Source organism: Phalangium opilio, unplaced genomic scaffold, assembly GCF_054372755.1.
Source record: "Phalangium opilio isolate 3A_F unplaced genomic scaffold, DU_Popi_V2 ptg000209l_1, whole genome shotgun sequence".
Lineage (NCBI taxonomy): Eukaryota > Metazoa > Arthropoda > Arachnida > Opiliones > Phalangiidae > Phalangium > Phalangium opilio.
Genome location: NW_028324217.1, coordinates 2,408,983 through 2,425,835, shown reverse-complemented (window position 1 = coordinate 2,425,835; position 16,853 = coordinate 2,408,983). Strand labels below are relative to the sequence as shown.

The window sequence follows — 16,853 nt, the reverse complement described above, 5'->3', positions numbered from 1 at the left end:
GCTGACGGGAACGGTGAAAAATAATGACGTAATTCCTTTTTACCTCTGTCGCTATGACCCTCCCGCCTCTTCTTTCATACCTCTCCGTCCCGTCGAAGGGGGTCCGGCCGGGATTTTGACGCGCGCCCAGATATTACTCTGTTCTCCATTCCTGCTTCATCCTAGTGGAAAGTTTTCTTGGGAATCCTGGTTACGTAAATGTTTAATCTTGAGGGGTATGTGAGCACTATTTTTCCCAGGCAAGGTTGTAAAAACAAATGGGCCTGAAAAAGTAGTGCTTGGAATTTTTTCCGTTCGAACCGATCGAGCTAGCTAGGTGGTAAAGATTTAACCCCTAACTTATAAAGCGGTAATATTATACAACGTGGCTTGCTGCTAACTTATTATACTATCAGGAATGCATACAGCTAATCAGAATCATTGTGTATCCACCATTTTAATTTCTCAATATGTATCTATAGGCACGTTTTGTGGGAGGAGCTAGCTAGACTAATCATTATGTATGACGAGTTTTACCCATGGCGAATTAATAATCTATCTCGATGCCTGCACCTTGCGCAGAACCGTTTAGAAACTCGCCGTTGCTACCCAACCAATGAAATAGCAGTTAGGAAAGACTCCATCAGAATTATGACCTCAGTGTGACGCGTACTAAGTTTTTAAGCCCGTTATGCCCACAAAACTCGAATTCATAGAAATTAATATGGAACGCAATGATTCCTAGTAGCTGTATGTATTCCCACCTTAAATTATGAAGCGGTAACATGGCTGCTTAACTAATTATACTGTATAAACATAATACTCAGTTTAGAGTTCAAATTTAATTTGAGAACGCCTAAATGTAAACTTCCCCCTTTGTTACATGTTAGCTTCGGTGTTCAGCGTGATAAACACTTCTACAGGGGCTATGGAGAATAGCATGCTTCTATTTCATCCTAAATGTTGGCTTTGCCCGTAGCTTGAAAGTATGGTAGGGTAAACACCCCATAGGCGTCATTAGAAAAATAACATTACATACATTAAATTATAATGGTTTCTAAGTCAAATTGATAAATAACTCTATTGTTTTGATGTCATAATTCAATAAATTTTAATGTTATTAAGCTAGTGAGCAGCCCCTCGATCCATACTATTACTGCCATAATAGAAAAAACAATACGTACATTTTACTATGAAGGTTTTCAAGTCAAGTCAAGAAATAACTCTATTATTTTGACGTCATAATTCAATCAGTTTTAATGCTATTAAGCTAGTGAGCAACCCCTCGTTCCATACTATTACTGCAATAATAACAAAACTCTCTTGAAAAGCGAGTAAACCTTGGATCCATCCGGGGAATGAACCGTCTTTTAGAAAATTGCCGGCTGGATGATCTTCCGCCCGCCAGCCCGCCATGCTTATATGTGAAAAGGCGCGAAAATCGGGGGAGAAAAGGGCTGATGATAAGAGCTGGGAATTTCGACTGATTTTCATTCGCTATAGGAGAAAATTTTGGTGCGGACTTCTTTAAAGAAAATCTAGCCCCTCCTTCCCCTCGGCCCCCTATTCCGTGAAATTTCCACGCTTCTAAGATGAATACGTAGATACTAACGAGAGAAAAATGCTAAGCCTTGGCCAAGTTCTCTTTTCCAGGCATTTTTCCCGCCTTTTTCTTTGGTTTTGGCGCGTGATTGGGAATGGGGGATGCTGCTGCTATACCTTACTTTGGCGCGAGATTTCTTTCTTTTCTTTACTTTTTCCAGCCCGCGTGCTACTAGGCCTAGGTAGCGTTGTCGAATTCCGATAGTTTTCCGCGCCTTATTATTTGGCGCGTTCACCTGTTACGGTTGGTGGTGATGCTGGCATGTCGATGAGAAAGGAAGTAAGGATTGGATTGGGAAGAAGGGAAGGTGGGTGGGAAGCTGGAATTCACTGAGGAATGAATCTGAAGGCTCTTTTTAACTTCATCGATTAAATAAGCAATGTTCCGTGAGATATATAAGTGTGTAATGCATTTATTGGATCTTTGATTTTTAGTTCAGAATTGATTTTTCTGTTTGGAGGTAGATTTTTAAAGCTGCAACGATTCGTTGTTGGCTTAGAGTTTCATTTATTTATTTATTTTTTATTTTCAAAAAGTGTTTTTGTTTAGTTTGCTCAGAGGTGACCTGCGATTGGTTGATTGGTTTGTTCTACTTACAATATATTACTTTTTATTTGTCTTTGGTACTATAGTGTGAATTAGTATACAGGGTGTTACAAAAAGAATGGGTTTAAGCCAAAATTGTATTATATATGATCAGCATTTTAGTCCTATATTTTCCTATAAAACCACAACACATTTTGCTCCTATAAAATCCTATAATTCCTAAAAAAAATTCCTATTTTTCCTATAAAGACTTCAAACTTTTGGCTGGGCTATCTGTAATATAAGCATTTGATAACTTCAAATATTAACATCTACCCCTTCAATAAAAATTACTCAGCGAAAATTCCCCAATCTTACGCAAACACGTAGTGATGTTAAGCTAATTTAATTACCCAGAATTCCTTTCATAAAATAATTTGTAAGCTTTGGCAAAAATCTTTAAGATGTAGGTACTCCTTCCAAATTTACCTCCGGGGGCTAAAAACCCCTTTGCTTCCAAGAAAATCTAATATTTGAAATAAAAAGAAAATTGCACCAAATCAAAACCCCCAACCCCACTTTTTCCACCCAAAAATTGGGGTGAGATAGCAAATACGAAATGCTTAGCAAATATGCAAACTAAACAAAAAGAAACTTTATTTTTGCGACTTGGGTTTAAAAATTATTAGTTGGAACTCGTGTTTTACCGATGACCCCTTTAAATTTAACATAAGAAACATAAAGACCATACAAATTTAATCATAAGTTTATAAGTGATATGTTCCGTTCCATAAGTATGAATGGCACTACCAATACAAGTTCGTAATGCTACTGAGATGGACTTACAGTACTCGAGATAACTAGTTCGAGAAGGAGAACGACGGAATTAAGCGAGTCAATTGAAGTCCTAACTACACTCGGTGCAGGTGGTTAATTTTGCAGGACCAAGTTCCATCTAGGTCCTATTTAGTCTGAACTTACTAAGTTACCCAAATTTGACAGCAGCGCCACACTCACTAGGCGTATGTCGCTTTACCCTGAATCTATGACCTCCCTACTTCAATCATTTCAAGATTACAAGCTCCAGTTTCCAAATTACCAGAGATTAACAAACTTATGGAAGAAACATATCTTATTATGAACTTACTTCTATAGTGTTCAACTTTTACTTTTTCAAGTCTTTCTCTACGAAGACCATTTTTGTTCATTTAATTCAGGGGTCATTCAATCAGGAAACACTTCTCCAATGTTCATTCACAACTTGTGGGTTGGGGGTGCATGCATCCCTTGTGGAGGCTTCAAAATCAAAAATCTTAGGGCTGGTCATTGAAGTTACATTTAACATTTCATCGATTCACTCAAAATTCAGTTGATTTCCCATAGAACCATCCACGCATCCCACTCATGTACAATACTTCGGCCCCATAATTACCCCCACCCAATTTTGAAACAGTAAACCATAGCTGTTACTGAATTTCAAAGTTCAACCAACGTTACTTACGAGCTTTTAAAACCGTTCCTTAGACCATTAAGAAACCGATTTAAAACTAAACGCTTAGCTTCCATTAAACCACCAAGGAAATTCCAAAATAAACTAAAACAATTCCATTGTTTTGTAATGGGTATAAATACCATTAAAGTTTCCCCCTTAAGCTACTAACACTGGAGTGGGGGTTTTGAAACACACTTAAAACAAAGAGTAAAACGTTTAAAATAAATGCTTTATAGTACATTATACCCAATTTCCCCAGAGGTTTTAAATTCCCTGAGTTTATATTGTGAATTACTTAAATCTTGTTATACTGGACGAATTATTTGCCTGCAGATTTTATATACTGTGTGCACGTAACGTAAGCCTTGGTTTGTTTCAGTAGGAATACATACAGCTAATTGGAATGATTGTGTAGCCATGTTAATTTCTATGAATTAGGGATATGTGGGTATATACCGGGCTTGAGAACTTACTGCGCGTCACACCGAGGTCATAATTTTTTAACTGTTGTTTTATTGGTTGATAGCAACGCGAGTTCTTAGGTCCTATCAAGAAGTGATATCTAGTTTATTAGGGAGAAGGTATAAATTCGCCTCCACATTTATAATCTAGCTTTATCTCCAGTGCAAAAGACGTAGGTCCGGAGTCAATCCCTGCCTCTAAATTACAACCAGCCAGCATCTCATTGGTTCTTGAAAACTCGTGCACGTCAGCGCGACGCGAATGAGGTAAAAAATTACTTGTATTTTCCGACTGAGGAGAGGCCGCGAAATAGCCCGGTCTCCTTTTACGTCCCCCCTTGTATTTTGAAAGCGGGGACTGGGACTATGGCGCGCGTGACTACTAAGGCATCTTATACCTTCTCCCTAATAAACTAGATATCGCTTCTTGGTATTATATATGAACATCATTTTTAGTCCTATATTTTCCTATAAAAACACAACACATGATTTTTCTCTCCTATAAAATCCTATAATTCCCAGTAAAAAAACTATAACTAATTTTTCCTCTAAGGTATTTTAAATTTTTGTCTGGGCTCCCCTGGATGCTGTAGTTGCTAAGGTGTTAGTTACTTAACTTAATTATAACCTAATTAATAAATTATTTAAATTACTAGGCATAGTGTCGTCTATGAATAAATAATCATACAAAGATTAACACTTGCTTTATTTGCTCGGTTTAATTTTTAAAATATACAAGACGTGAAACGTGAATTGGGAATTGGGGAATTCTCTGTTTCGAAAGGAAAAAAAATTACCAAAGGGAGTTAACTTTTTGGTCGAAGAAAGAAAAATTTATATTTTAAATTTTCATTCCTCACTTCCAATTTGAAAAATACATTGTGTGAATTGCGGAAAAAGTCGAATTTATTCTGTTCAAACCACTAAGCATAAAAAGAGAGGAACTGATTTAAAATTTAAATATTCCTACACGCCTGAATCTAAACAAAAGAGCTCCAATTACAGACATTTCATACTCAAAATACGTTTGTACTTGTAGTAGAACCAGAAGGGGATAATACTGAGAAGCGTGACACCAGGGATAGACTTAATTTTAGAAGTAGGAATGGAGAACGGTGTTATTATTTACTTCAGTTATTCCGACTCATAGACCACCCAGTATAGAGCCCCTCCCTCCAACACGTACGTAACGAAAAGTTTAAATTATCCTATTGGCTGCTCGGTTTTAAACTACGTTTTGATGACGTTGCTGACGGGGACAGAGAAAAATACGTAATTCCTTTTTACCTGTGTCGCTATGACCCTCCCGCCTCTTCTTTCATACCCCCCCCCTCCGTCCCAAGGAAGGAGGTCCGGGACTTTGAGGCGCGCCCAGATATTACTCTGTTCTCCATTCCAACTTCTAAAGTCAAATCTATCCCTGGTGACACCTTGCTACAATAAATGTTAATTCAGATGTTTGGAAGAATCGTGTTACAATTACGATACCCGTTTTGTGGTAGTGATGCACTTCTCTCCTTAAGAGAAGTATTATATACTTCAGTTAGAACAAACCCCTTTTACTTCTTTTTCTTGGTGAGTACAAAGGTTTTTTGTACCAAAATTTGCTCGTGAATGGTTGAAACAGAAGTAAATAAACTAGAAGCTATAACAGTATAAATAGTGTGCATTTCACACACTAAATGGACTAAAAGTTGCCAGTACCGTACAAAATTTAGATGGCCCGTATTGTTAGAAGCCATCGTCTCTGTTGTCCACATTCCGTCCTATCAATGTTCCTTCAGTCTTAAGAAACCCCAAGGTCACAGGTCAACACACCAACCAGACTCTATTATACTCCCCTGCTTTTGAAAAGGTTTTCATTAACTTCGGGGGTAATTTACTTCTGTTGTAAGATATTTTTTTAACGGTGAATTGGAATCAAGCAACGATTGCAAGGCTTCGTTCTTGGGCAGCAGGCGTTGATTCTTCATATTCAGTTTGACAAATAACGGTTCTGGAATTTTTAGAAGTCTGATTGTAAATGATTTATTTCATTCAGACATTCCGTCGCGTTTGCTAGCTAGACTCCCTTGAATTTTGATTTATTATTCTTCGCCTTTGACAAGGTATTGATTTTAATTTCATTTCTTTCTTATATTTATAATTCATTTTTGGGAAGTAGATTTGTAAATTTAATCGCTGTTATGTGTACTTAACTTAATTGATGATTTGATAGAAATGGTAAACACTATAATTCATTAATTTGCATTACTATTTTGAAATATTTACTAATTGTTGTGTAGAGTTTAGTTTCGATTTGATAGTTAAAACACGTATCTATTAATGACTTTAGACACTCATAGAAAACTAATTACGTTATATTAACTCATGGAAAACATGGAAAAGTTAATTTAAAATTTAAAAGTAACATTAAAATCTGTAGCAATCCCAACTGCTTTAACATCTGAAAATTTGCATAAATTTTTATTTTCGAGTTTTCAATTTTTACTCGCATTCGTCCAGGTAGTCACTTATTTATCCAATTTGCAATTTCATCAAATTCTCTATTGATTCGAGACCCAACTTTCCCAAATAAATATACAATAGAGCTACTAAAGTCAACTTGCAGATTTAGATAAATTGAGAACGTGTAGCCACTCTTAAAACTCCCCAAAACATTGATCGGTTTCTATTTCCAAGAAACGGTTCAAATAACCCCATACAGCAAACTTATCGAGCTATGTCTTGCCCTTTGTCTGGCACATCAGTAAAGTGACCGGTATAATTTGACCATTTAGAAACGCACGTAGACTATACCATAGACTAAAAATGGTTGCCTAGACGGCAATCTTCGATATGGTATGGCCCCTGGTGTTTTAAAAATAGAATCTATTTCGCAAGAGCTATAGTTTAGTGTTTTTAAATGGCGCTAGGTGGTAGCACTAAACAATCCCCTACTCTTAAAGGTTAGGGGCTTGCGCGAGGTACTCTGGGAGAGCCTCACATGGCCCACCCAACATTTCTACTCTAAGTTTGAAACATTTTCACTGTCATCATCTGATATGTCAGTCCATAGATTAGCCTTTGCACTATTATTAATCCATGACTTAGCCAAGGCTTAGAGAAAACGTAACTTTTCCTTTGTGACTCTCTTCGTGACCTTTTAACCTTCTTCTCTTTCTTCCAATAACCCGGCCCAAACAGAAATCATGATAAATGCTTGGAGTATCTACCGTTCAATTTAAAAAATGAAAGGTTATCAAATTTGGCAGGGTGAACTTTGACCCCCTTGGAAAGAAAAAAAGGATATTTAACCTTTCCTTTCGAATGCGTCACAGAAGACGGAGACACTCATTGGCTCTTTCGCCAACAGCGCGAGAACTGTGACATTTTCATTGGTTTGAAAAGAAACCAAAAGATAAAAAATAAAAAAAAACTGACGAATATTTGAAACTTAAATAAATAAAATTCAATTTATGTTAGGTTTGGTCTATATCCACGTGTGGAAGGCTTTTGGTAAACCTTTCGCTATTTGCTGACGATAAAACGTTTCTGATTACTTAAGTAAAGTCTGTTATGGATGGTGCTATGAAACTGCTTAAATGGCTTTGTGTAATGGATAAAGTTCGGTTGACCTAAAATAGGCCTCGCGTTGATTTAAGTTTCTAGCTCAAAGTCTGTGATTTTTTCGGTATTACTTCTCAAAGACAGACAAGATATTAAGCCTTGTCCATCCGGTACGGTGCTTTCCTTTATAAGATTACCGCGATGGTTGTAGTAATTAGATCGGTAACTTAGACCTGACGGACATCGTAACCCAACTTCCTGTCCCCGCGTGCCATGCATAGTCGGAAGTTAAATAATCACAGCTGCTCTACTTCCGGTGGTGGTTTGGCATCGTTGTTAGTACAGAACGCTTCATCGGGTACTAACGGTGAGACGCCGGGTACTAATTCCTCCGGATCGGTTAATCCTTTCGCGGTTTGTCCACTTCCGGTTCCGTCTTCATTGTGCGGTGTCGGTGGTGGTAGTAGTGGTGTTGGTGGTGGTGGTTCGCAGTCCGTGGTGACCTTTACCTCATCGACGCGTTGTTCTAATTCCCCACCCGCGGCTGCGTCATCCTCTAGTACGGCTTCTAACGTCACTTCCGGAATGGGACCTTTGTTCCAACAGAACCATCAATCTGGTTCCGGCGGAAGTCTCAGTCTGGAGAAGGCCGCGTTTCTGCTTATAAGAATTAAGAAAGCCTTCCATCGAAAGCGGACCAAACCCGGGTAAGCCTCTCTAAGATATCTGTTATGCAACTTAAGTCTCGTCTAACAGTCCGTCACAGTTAATTATATGCCAATGTTGACACACTTATATCGTTGCTGCTTTTGGTCCGGTGTACATATTCGTGTGAATGTCACAAGTTCTCGATAAAAAATTGCAGGAATCGAACCGGGGATCGTCTGGTTGGTTGCCAGGCGAAAGCGCTATCAGCTACCCTACCTCTTTGGAGGTCGCGTTGGTGAACTTTCACCCTGATATATTAATTAATGTATTCGCCGTAAGCTCATGGCATAATTTATGCTAATTTGGCTGCAAAATGAAAATAATTACTTCTTTACCACCAGGAATACATACAGCTACTAGGAATTATTGTGTCCCGTGTTAATTTCTATGCTGGTTTTGTGGGCCGGGTTTGAGGACTTACTATGCTTCACGCCTCATATTTCTGATGGTGTCTTTCCAACTAACTTAATTCTTAATTCTTCAGCTAAATTTCTTCATACATAATGATTAGTCTGGCTCCTCCCACAACAAATATCCGCCTTGATACTTTTGGGAAATGGAACTACACAATGATTCCTAATAGCTGTATGTATTCCTTTTACTACCCCGACAAAAATTTAAATATCATCTCTTTCAAGACTCAAGAGATGTCGCTGTAAAAATTTTAACTAAAATCTACTTGAACTTTTTCACTTCCTTTTTGTTGTTAAAATGTAAAGTACTGAAACGGTAGCTGCGCTGCTAGCTAGCATAGTGGGCCTTGGTCGGGCTAACCGCTTCTTTGTCTAGAGCGCGTTCCCTAATTAATGTGTATATAAGAATTTGTCTGATCCTGAGGGATTTCGTAATTAAGCCGCACGATCTCCTCTAGCGCTCTTTTCACAAAACTTAAAAGAACAAAAAATAACTTTTTTTAGTTTTAAAAAAGGCTTAGTGAAATCTTTTGTTTCTTTACAAAGTTTATATTCTTAAGACTGTTTCCTTTAAGGTTTCAATAGAGGGATTAAAATTGGGGCCAAATTACCTGGGCGTATTTTCAATTGATTGAAAAAGGAAATTATGCTCTAGTGCGGATCTATTGTTTATTTTAATAAATTTTGAAGCATGAATCTCAAGGATCTTCGGAATTTTTTTTTTGTTAAAGGTGAAGTGGTATTTTGGTTAATTACTCTGGCCCTCAAGTATTAGGCATGGTTGGAAAGGGGACAAGTAGGGCTATAACATACTCGAAGGACAATTTTGTATCTCTTACAGAAAAAAAAGTTATGATCCTTTAAAGAAAAAGCCATGTTAATCCTATGGAAAGATAGTTTATAAACATTTTGCTTAATTACTCGGGCTGTGATTGAGGTAACCCCAAGGTATAAGGTATCATTGCAAAGAGAATAAATGGGGCTATAACATACACGAAGGAAATTACTGTATGTTTTATAGAACCAAAGTTATGAGCCTACGAAGAAAAAACCATGTAAATCCTATGGAGAGATTGTTTACGAACACTTTCCTTAATTACTCGGGCTCTAATGGAGATAATCCCATGTTATAAGGTATCGTTGGAGAGAGGAGAAATAGGGCTATAACATACTCAAAGGACTTACCTGTATCTCTTATAGCACCAGAGTTATAACACTTTAAAATGTGAAGAATTATCACTATCTTTTTGCTACATCGAGCCCTGATTTCAAACATGAAGGCTTTAATTCATTCCAATGAATGTCTGCTCACTTTCTTGTATTTCTATAGGGGTGTGTCTTAGAATGGCTCCTCCCCTTTCCTTATAAATGGCGGCAACCATTATAGTGTAAGGCTAATAACTTGGGAACTCCACTGATTGGCCTAGCAGGGACGTGCACCTTTTGAGTAAAACTTTTGGGGTTTCTTCGGGTGTTTTGTACAGTAAAATTTAATGTTCCGTCCCTGTCTGGAGTAAAATTAATTTCTAAGGCGAAAGGAAGGAATCTTGGAGGATTTCCGCTTTCGCGAAGATGGAATGGGATCTATATAAAACGTCTTTACGGTCGACGAGCAGAAATATAATTTACAGCTCCAATTTTCGGCCTGATACCGGAGAAAATGCCAGCACTCCAAGCGCTCCCGGCCGTTTTCGAGATCAGTGGTGAGAACTTCTATTCGGTAGGTCGGTGTCTCATTTAGCCAAGGAGTCCAGGACTCCAGGACTATAATCACGTGGGTGAAAATCACCCTCGGGTCAGCGCAACCGCCCGCCTACCAAACACACGTTCAAATCTTTCGACATATCTGCCAGAAATTGAAAAAAAAAGAAAAACAGAAAAAATATGTCGTTTGTCATAGAAATTGAGGCAGAAGGGGATAATAGAAGAAGCGTGACACTCTGTATTCTCTTAATATTGTTCTTCCCAGGTGAGGGAGCCATTTTTGTTAGCTCGATAACTATCGCACCGTGCTAGGGTGAATTCTATAACTTTTTGGTATTTACTAAAACCTTGATTGTCTTGACGTGGAAAATACTTAACCAGTGCTAATAGAGTAATGATGAGGGAACTATTTAGATCGCCCATGTGATTCGGTTTAGTAACCTTGCTCCAAATGTTGGGAAGAATCGTGCTTTGTGGTGGTACACTTCTCTCGTAGAGAAGTATTATATACTTCTGATTGAGATGATGCTCAGCACGAGGTGTAGTTTGAGAATGTTGCCCTGAATCGTTTTCTATATATCCCAAATACAAAATGTAGAGCTACAATTTGGAGGGTTATAGCTCTGGTACTTTAAAGGGAGGATGAATATAGAAAAAAAAGTGATTTTTATTTATCGATTCTACTACTAATTATAAGACCAATATGCATAGTGAAACATTAAAGGAAATAAATTCCCGTGAATGATTTTAAATTCAAATTAATTTGATGAGATTTCATATTGATAATTTGAATTGCTTTCTTGTTAAACAAAATTCCCGTTTCAAGTTATCTATGAAATCTCAGAACTTCATACCGCCTTACTTTCTTTTAACTCCATTTGTATTTGATAATACCACGGCCGTTAATTCAATCAAAGATTTAAAAAAAAAAATTAGAAATTTGAGAAATGTTTCAGCGTGACCTATGGTACAAAATAAACATCGGTATTTTCAAAATTCAAGTTACAATCTTAATGATTGCTCTGACTCTTTAAATATATTTGCTTAAATTAAAAGGTCTTCCGCAATTAGTAAAGTTCATTAAAAGACGCTCCTTAATGATGTCTGCTATCTTATTTTAATGATTCTTCGTAAAGGCCGTTCAAATTTTTGAAATCAAAACTGTAACCATAAGCTCATAAGTTATGTTTCTTAAATAAGTTTGTTAATCTCTGGTAACTTAGAAACTGGAGCTTGTAATTTTGAAGTCGTTGAAGAAGGGAGGTCATAAATTCAGGGTAAAACGAGCGACATACGCCTGGTGAGTATAAGGGCGCTGCTGTCAAATTTGGGTAACTTAGTAAGTTCAGACTAAATAGGACCTAGATGGAACTTGGTCCTGCAAAATTAATTAACCACCTGCACCGAGTGTAGTTAGGACTTCAATTGACTCGCTTAATTGTCGTTCACCTTTTCGAACTAGTTATTTCGAGTACTGTAAGAGTCTCAGTAGCATTACGAACTTGTATTGGTAGTGTTATACTTATGGAAGGAACATATCACTTATAAACTTATGCTGTAACGTAGCGAAAGGACACTTCAGTGTAAACTTTGTATAAAACAAAGCTGTCTTTAATTATATAGACACTCTAAAATTCTTTAAATATTACGACATATTTAGGTTAGGCCTATGATTAACGATAGAGGGCGGTTGGTAGGTACTCCTTTGTATTTTAAAAGTGAAAATAATTTTTCACTGTTCCCTCGATCTTTATATACCCTTGACCGATGTATGTAAACGCCGGAACAATTTTTTAACCCCACTAATTAATGATTACCCATCAATGTTGCCAAGGAATTTTAGAAGCGCTAACGAGCTGTCCTTATTTTACTGTGCCTACCATAAGTGATATATTCCATTCCATAAGTATGAATGGCACTACCTGTATACAAGTTCGTATGCTACTGAGATGGACTTACAGTACTCGAGATAACTAGTTCGAGAAGGAGAACGACGGAATTAAGCGAGTCAATTGAAGTCCTAACTACACTCGGTACAGGTGGTTAATTAATTTTGCATGCAGGCCCAAGTTCCATTCCATCTAGGTCCTATTAAGTCTGAACTTACTAAGCTACCCAAATTTGACAGCAGCGCCTCACTCACCAGGTGTATCTCGCTTTACCCTGAATCTATGATCTCCCTACTTCAATCACTTCAAAATTACAAGCTCCAGTTTCTAAGTTACCAGAATTTACAAACTTATGCATGGAACATCTTATCAAGTTTTGTTGACCTTTTACTTTGAGTTTATCTACTTTTGGTTATTATCAACATATAGAGAAAGTTTGATGAAATCTAAATACAGCCGGTTCATTTTCGTTATATTGATCAAGTTATAGATGGGTGCGGTCATCATTTCAGACACTCTTTGCGTCTAATGGAGGTTACACCCAGTTCATAAAACATAGAAGGGTCCCTTAGAGACCCACCATTTTCACGGCTTTAACCCCTTCCCTCTTGGGTCAACGTCTAATCACGTCCATTTTCCACTTTGGCATTTTCCGAAGTTATTTTGGCCTTACCTCGGTATTTGTTGTTGAAAAACTCCAGGGAAATATTTGAAGTTTCCTTGGAATTTCCTATATAGATTTTTAGAAGGAATACATACAGATAATAGGAATGATTGCGTACAAATTCTCTACGTCGCTGTGATAAGCCTTTCTTTATAGTATTGGAGGAGATACTTATTCTCTTTGTGATATCGAAATGCCTCGGGATACCTAACGCTTCTATTTGTTTAGGGCTTACAAACGCGTTGTGTCAGATTCAATTCAACCCTTTCTGTTTCGAACGTATATATGCCATCCTGCTTTTATTGATTATTTACGTTTCTAAACGTATAGATAGCTGTTACCATAAGTTCATAAGATATGTTCCGTTCCATAAGTTTGTTAATCTCTGGTAACTTATAAACTGGAGATTGTAATTTTGAAGTGATTGAAGTAGGGAGGTCATAGATTCAGGGTAAAGCGACATACGCCTGGTGAGTGGGGGCGCTGCTGTCAAATTTGGGTAACTTAGTAAGTTCAGACTAAATAGGACCTAGATGGAACTTGGTCCTAGCTGCAAAATTAATTAACCACCTGCACCGAGTGTAGTTAGGACTTTAATTGACTCGCTTAATTCCGTCGTTTTCCTTCTCGAACTAGTTATCTCGAGTGCTGTAAGTCCATCTCAGTAGCATTACGAACTTTTATTTGGTAGTGCCATTCATACTTATGGAACGGAACATATCACTTATAAACTTATGCTGTTATCCAATGTCTAGACTATATATACTCTTTCAGTTCCTCAGAAAACACCAAAACTAACAATTCGAAAGAAACTGAAGGCTTACCTTTGTTTATTCGGAAGTCTAGAGTGAAATATGGTCTGGTGTATTGAGCGCACCTTTGGTGTTCTTAAGACGTTTGGAACATTGATAGGACACCGGTATGTGGAGTACAACAAATACGTGTAAATTAATTAGGATACGTCTTCAAACAATACGGGCCGTACAAATTTGGTACGGGAATGGTACGTAACTTAAAAGCCCCATCTAAAGTCCGTTGTAAACATAACGTTTCTGCTAATATCAAGCAGATAATACTGAATACGGCCCCGCCCCTTTTTTGAAAAAAAAAGGGTCAGCTATAACCATAAAATAAAATGGCATTTTTAATTTTAATCAACCCAAAGATCAAGCATCAAAGGCTTACCCCGAATTATTTGATAGTCCATGGATGTGTACATACACACATATCCTTAGGCAACCCTAAAAGGGTCAGGAACTCAGGATTTTAGGGTTGGTAATGGACCAGGAGCTTTTAATTTGGAAGCTTAAGCAGATGAAAAGAATAGAATTAGGGGGAACGCTTCAATCGATGAAAATCTTATCGGGTACCCAACCCACTCTTCCTTACTCCCCGTATCTCGATCGAGATTTGCGGGGGGAAAATAAACCGGTTGCTGACCAAGGCTTAGGAAGCTATTCAAGCCAACTAAAGCAAAGCAACTAGCAAGGCGTGTTTGTTTTGCAAAATTCCTTTTCATAATTAACGGCCACTGGGAATATGGACTCGCGAATGGATGCCCCCTTTCCTCCACCTTCTTATTGGCTGAACCAAGGCTTAACGTATTTTCGTTCTCTTTCATTTGTTTGATTGGATTTTGTTTGAGAAACTTTTCCAGTTGAGATATTCTCTATACAGTTTCTTTGTAATTAATAGCCAACCGTACAAGGCTTAGCTATCAAGTTAGCAGGCACTAACACACCATACCATTCCGTACGTCCGTTGAGAGATGAAAGTTTTTAAGAAGTTTGGGTTTTTGGTTTTTTGTTTCTTGCACTTTTGGATGGGCCTTGGCTTCAGGTTTTTAAGGGTTTTATAGACTATTTTGTTAATTACATACAGGAAAACCAACCAAGACACAGGAACCAGGCCGCCATTTTGGTTTTTATATCTGTTTATTTTTCTCTTTGCATTCGTTATAATATTGATATTTTAACACCTAAAATTCGACCATACGGACTATAGTACCTATATTTCATTTAATTACATTACCAGAGGGTATGGTATAAAAATAACTTGGGATTCCTTTTGTCTTTGGGGTGGATGTTGCGGAGGAAGTGAAAAGCTATCAATTGCAGGAAGTTTGATCAAGTTTCATCCTACACTTCTTTCCCAAAAACCTTTTTTTTTACGGATTTTCTAGAATTTCTTTTTTCTATCGGATATATTTTTTTGGGTTTTTGGCTAAAGGGCTTTTGGCAACTCAAACTGTGAAGTGCCAAAGGAACAAGCCATTTTACTTGTAAGAATTGTAGGAATATAGCTATGGTTGACAGACAATTTAATCGAAAGACATAAGACATTAGTTTTTTCACCAACTGAATATAGGTAGTGACATGATATACTTATGAAACATATCTTATAAACTTATAGTAATATCAAGAAGCGATATCTAGTTTACTAGGGAGAAGGTATAAGATGCCCAAGTATTCGCGCGCCATAGTCCCAGCCAGTCCCCCTTTCAAAATACAAGGGGGGACGTAAAAGGAGGCCCCGTGCTATTTCGCCAGCTCTCCTCAGTCGGAAAATACAAGTAAATTTTTACCTCATTCGCGTCGCGCTGACGTGCACGAGTTTTCAAGAACCAATGAGATGCTGGCTGGTTGTAATTTAGAGGCGGCAGGGATTAACAGTCCGGACAGGCTACGTCTACGTTTGCACTGGAGATAAAGCTAGATTATAAATGTGGAGGCGAATTTATACCTTCTCCCTAATAAACTAGATATCGCTTCTTGCTTATGGTAATATTAAATTATTAAATAGTGGCTTTATAACGTGTTAATAAACGAAACCTTGACTTAATAAGGAAGTACCCGGTACTAAGATAAAAGCCTTAATTAGTAGTCAAACATTACCTATAGCTAAGTGTCTAAAATTAAATGCATCTTAAAACTAAAGCATTAGGTTTTATTTATAATGAGAGCAGACCGGCCCAAGAGAATCTCGGACGCTCGCTATAAGGCAAAGGATTAATCTTAGAAGAACCGGGAATACATACAGCTACTAGGAATCATTTAATTTCTCAACGGATCTAGGCGTGCTTTGTGGGAGGAGCTAGCTAGACTAACCCATAGTGAATTAATAATCTATCTCGTTGCCTGTTGCACCTTGCGTCTTGCGCATGTGCATAGGAACTGGTGTTGCTACCAACCAATGAAACAACAGTTAGAAAAGACACCATCAGAATTATGACCTTGGCGTGACGGGGGTAGTAAGGTTTCAAACCCCTTATGCCCACAAAACCCTAATTCCGAATTCATAGAAATTAACAAGGCAGATATGGATGGATACACAATCATTCCTAGTAGCTGTATGTATTCCTGGGTTTACCATGTATACACACTAGATCTGAAGCTTCCCTCCAATATTATTATCTTTAAAGATATTGAAGACGTCTTTTAGAAGGCAATATAAGCTTATTCTGATTCGTATTAATCTGTGTTATATCTTCTGTAGCATGCACTTAAGGGAATGCATGGTGCGACCGGGTTTGCTTTTATCTAAAAATTTCTGGACCTATTTTGATTAATTAATAGATAAATATTGATCAAAATTTTGAGTCTGGGTTAATCATTTGCTAAGTGCATTCCGGCTTGCATCTCACTATAACAAAACTTTATAAAATAAATTGTACATATACACCAGATCAAAGTATACGCAATGCGTATATTTGATCAAAGCGGTATCATTTAAAATGACCTTGATATACTACAGCCTTAATATTCCCCTTTGCTGCTATACCACGGAATTTCTATCCCCTATATCATAAGTTTACAAGTGATATGTTCCTTCCATAAGTATGAATGACACTACCTATCAAGTTCGAA

At 37.5% G+C, this 16,853-nt stretch overlaps 2 protein-coding genes across 2 annotated transcripts in view; both read left to right on the top strand.

Moving 5' to 3' along the window:
* The window catches only part of LOC149618334 (uncharacterized), a 35,254-nt gene extending 25,808 nt beyond the window's left edge, over window positions 1–9,446 (top strand). The window contains exon 3 of the mRNA XM_089855562.1: window positions 7,247–9,446. Coding sequence (XP_089711688.1) covers window positions 7,883–8,320 — 438 coding nt within the window. The 5' untranslated portion in view covers window positions 7,247–7,882 and the 3' untranslated portion in view covers window positions 8,321–9,446. The remainder of the gene's footprint in view (window positions 1–7,246) is intronic.
* LOC149618333 (uncharacterized) overlaps window positions 1–13,870 on the top strand; it is an 84,959-nt gene extending 71,089 nt beyond the window's left edge. Inside the window, exon 8 of the transcript XR_016375497.1 lies at window positions 13,425–13,870. The gene's annotated coding sequence lies outside the window, so the exon portion shown is untranslated. The remainder of the gene's footprint in view (window positions 1–13,424) is intronic.
* Window positions 13,871–16,853: the final 2,983 nt, after the last annotated feature.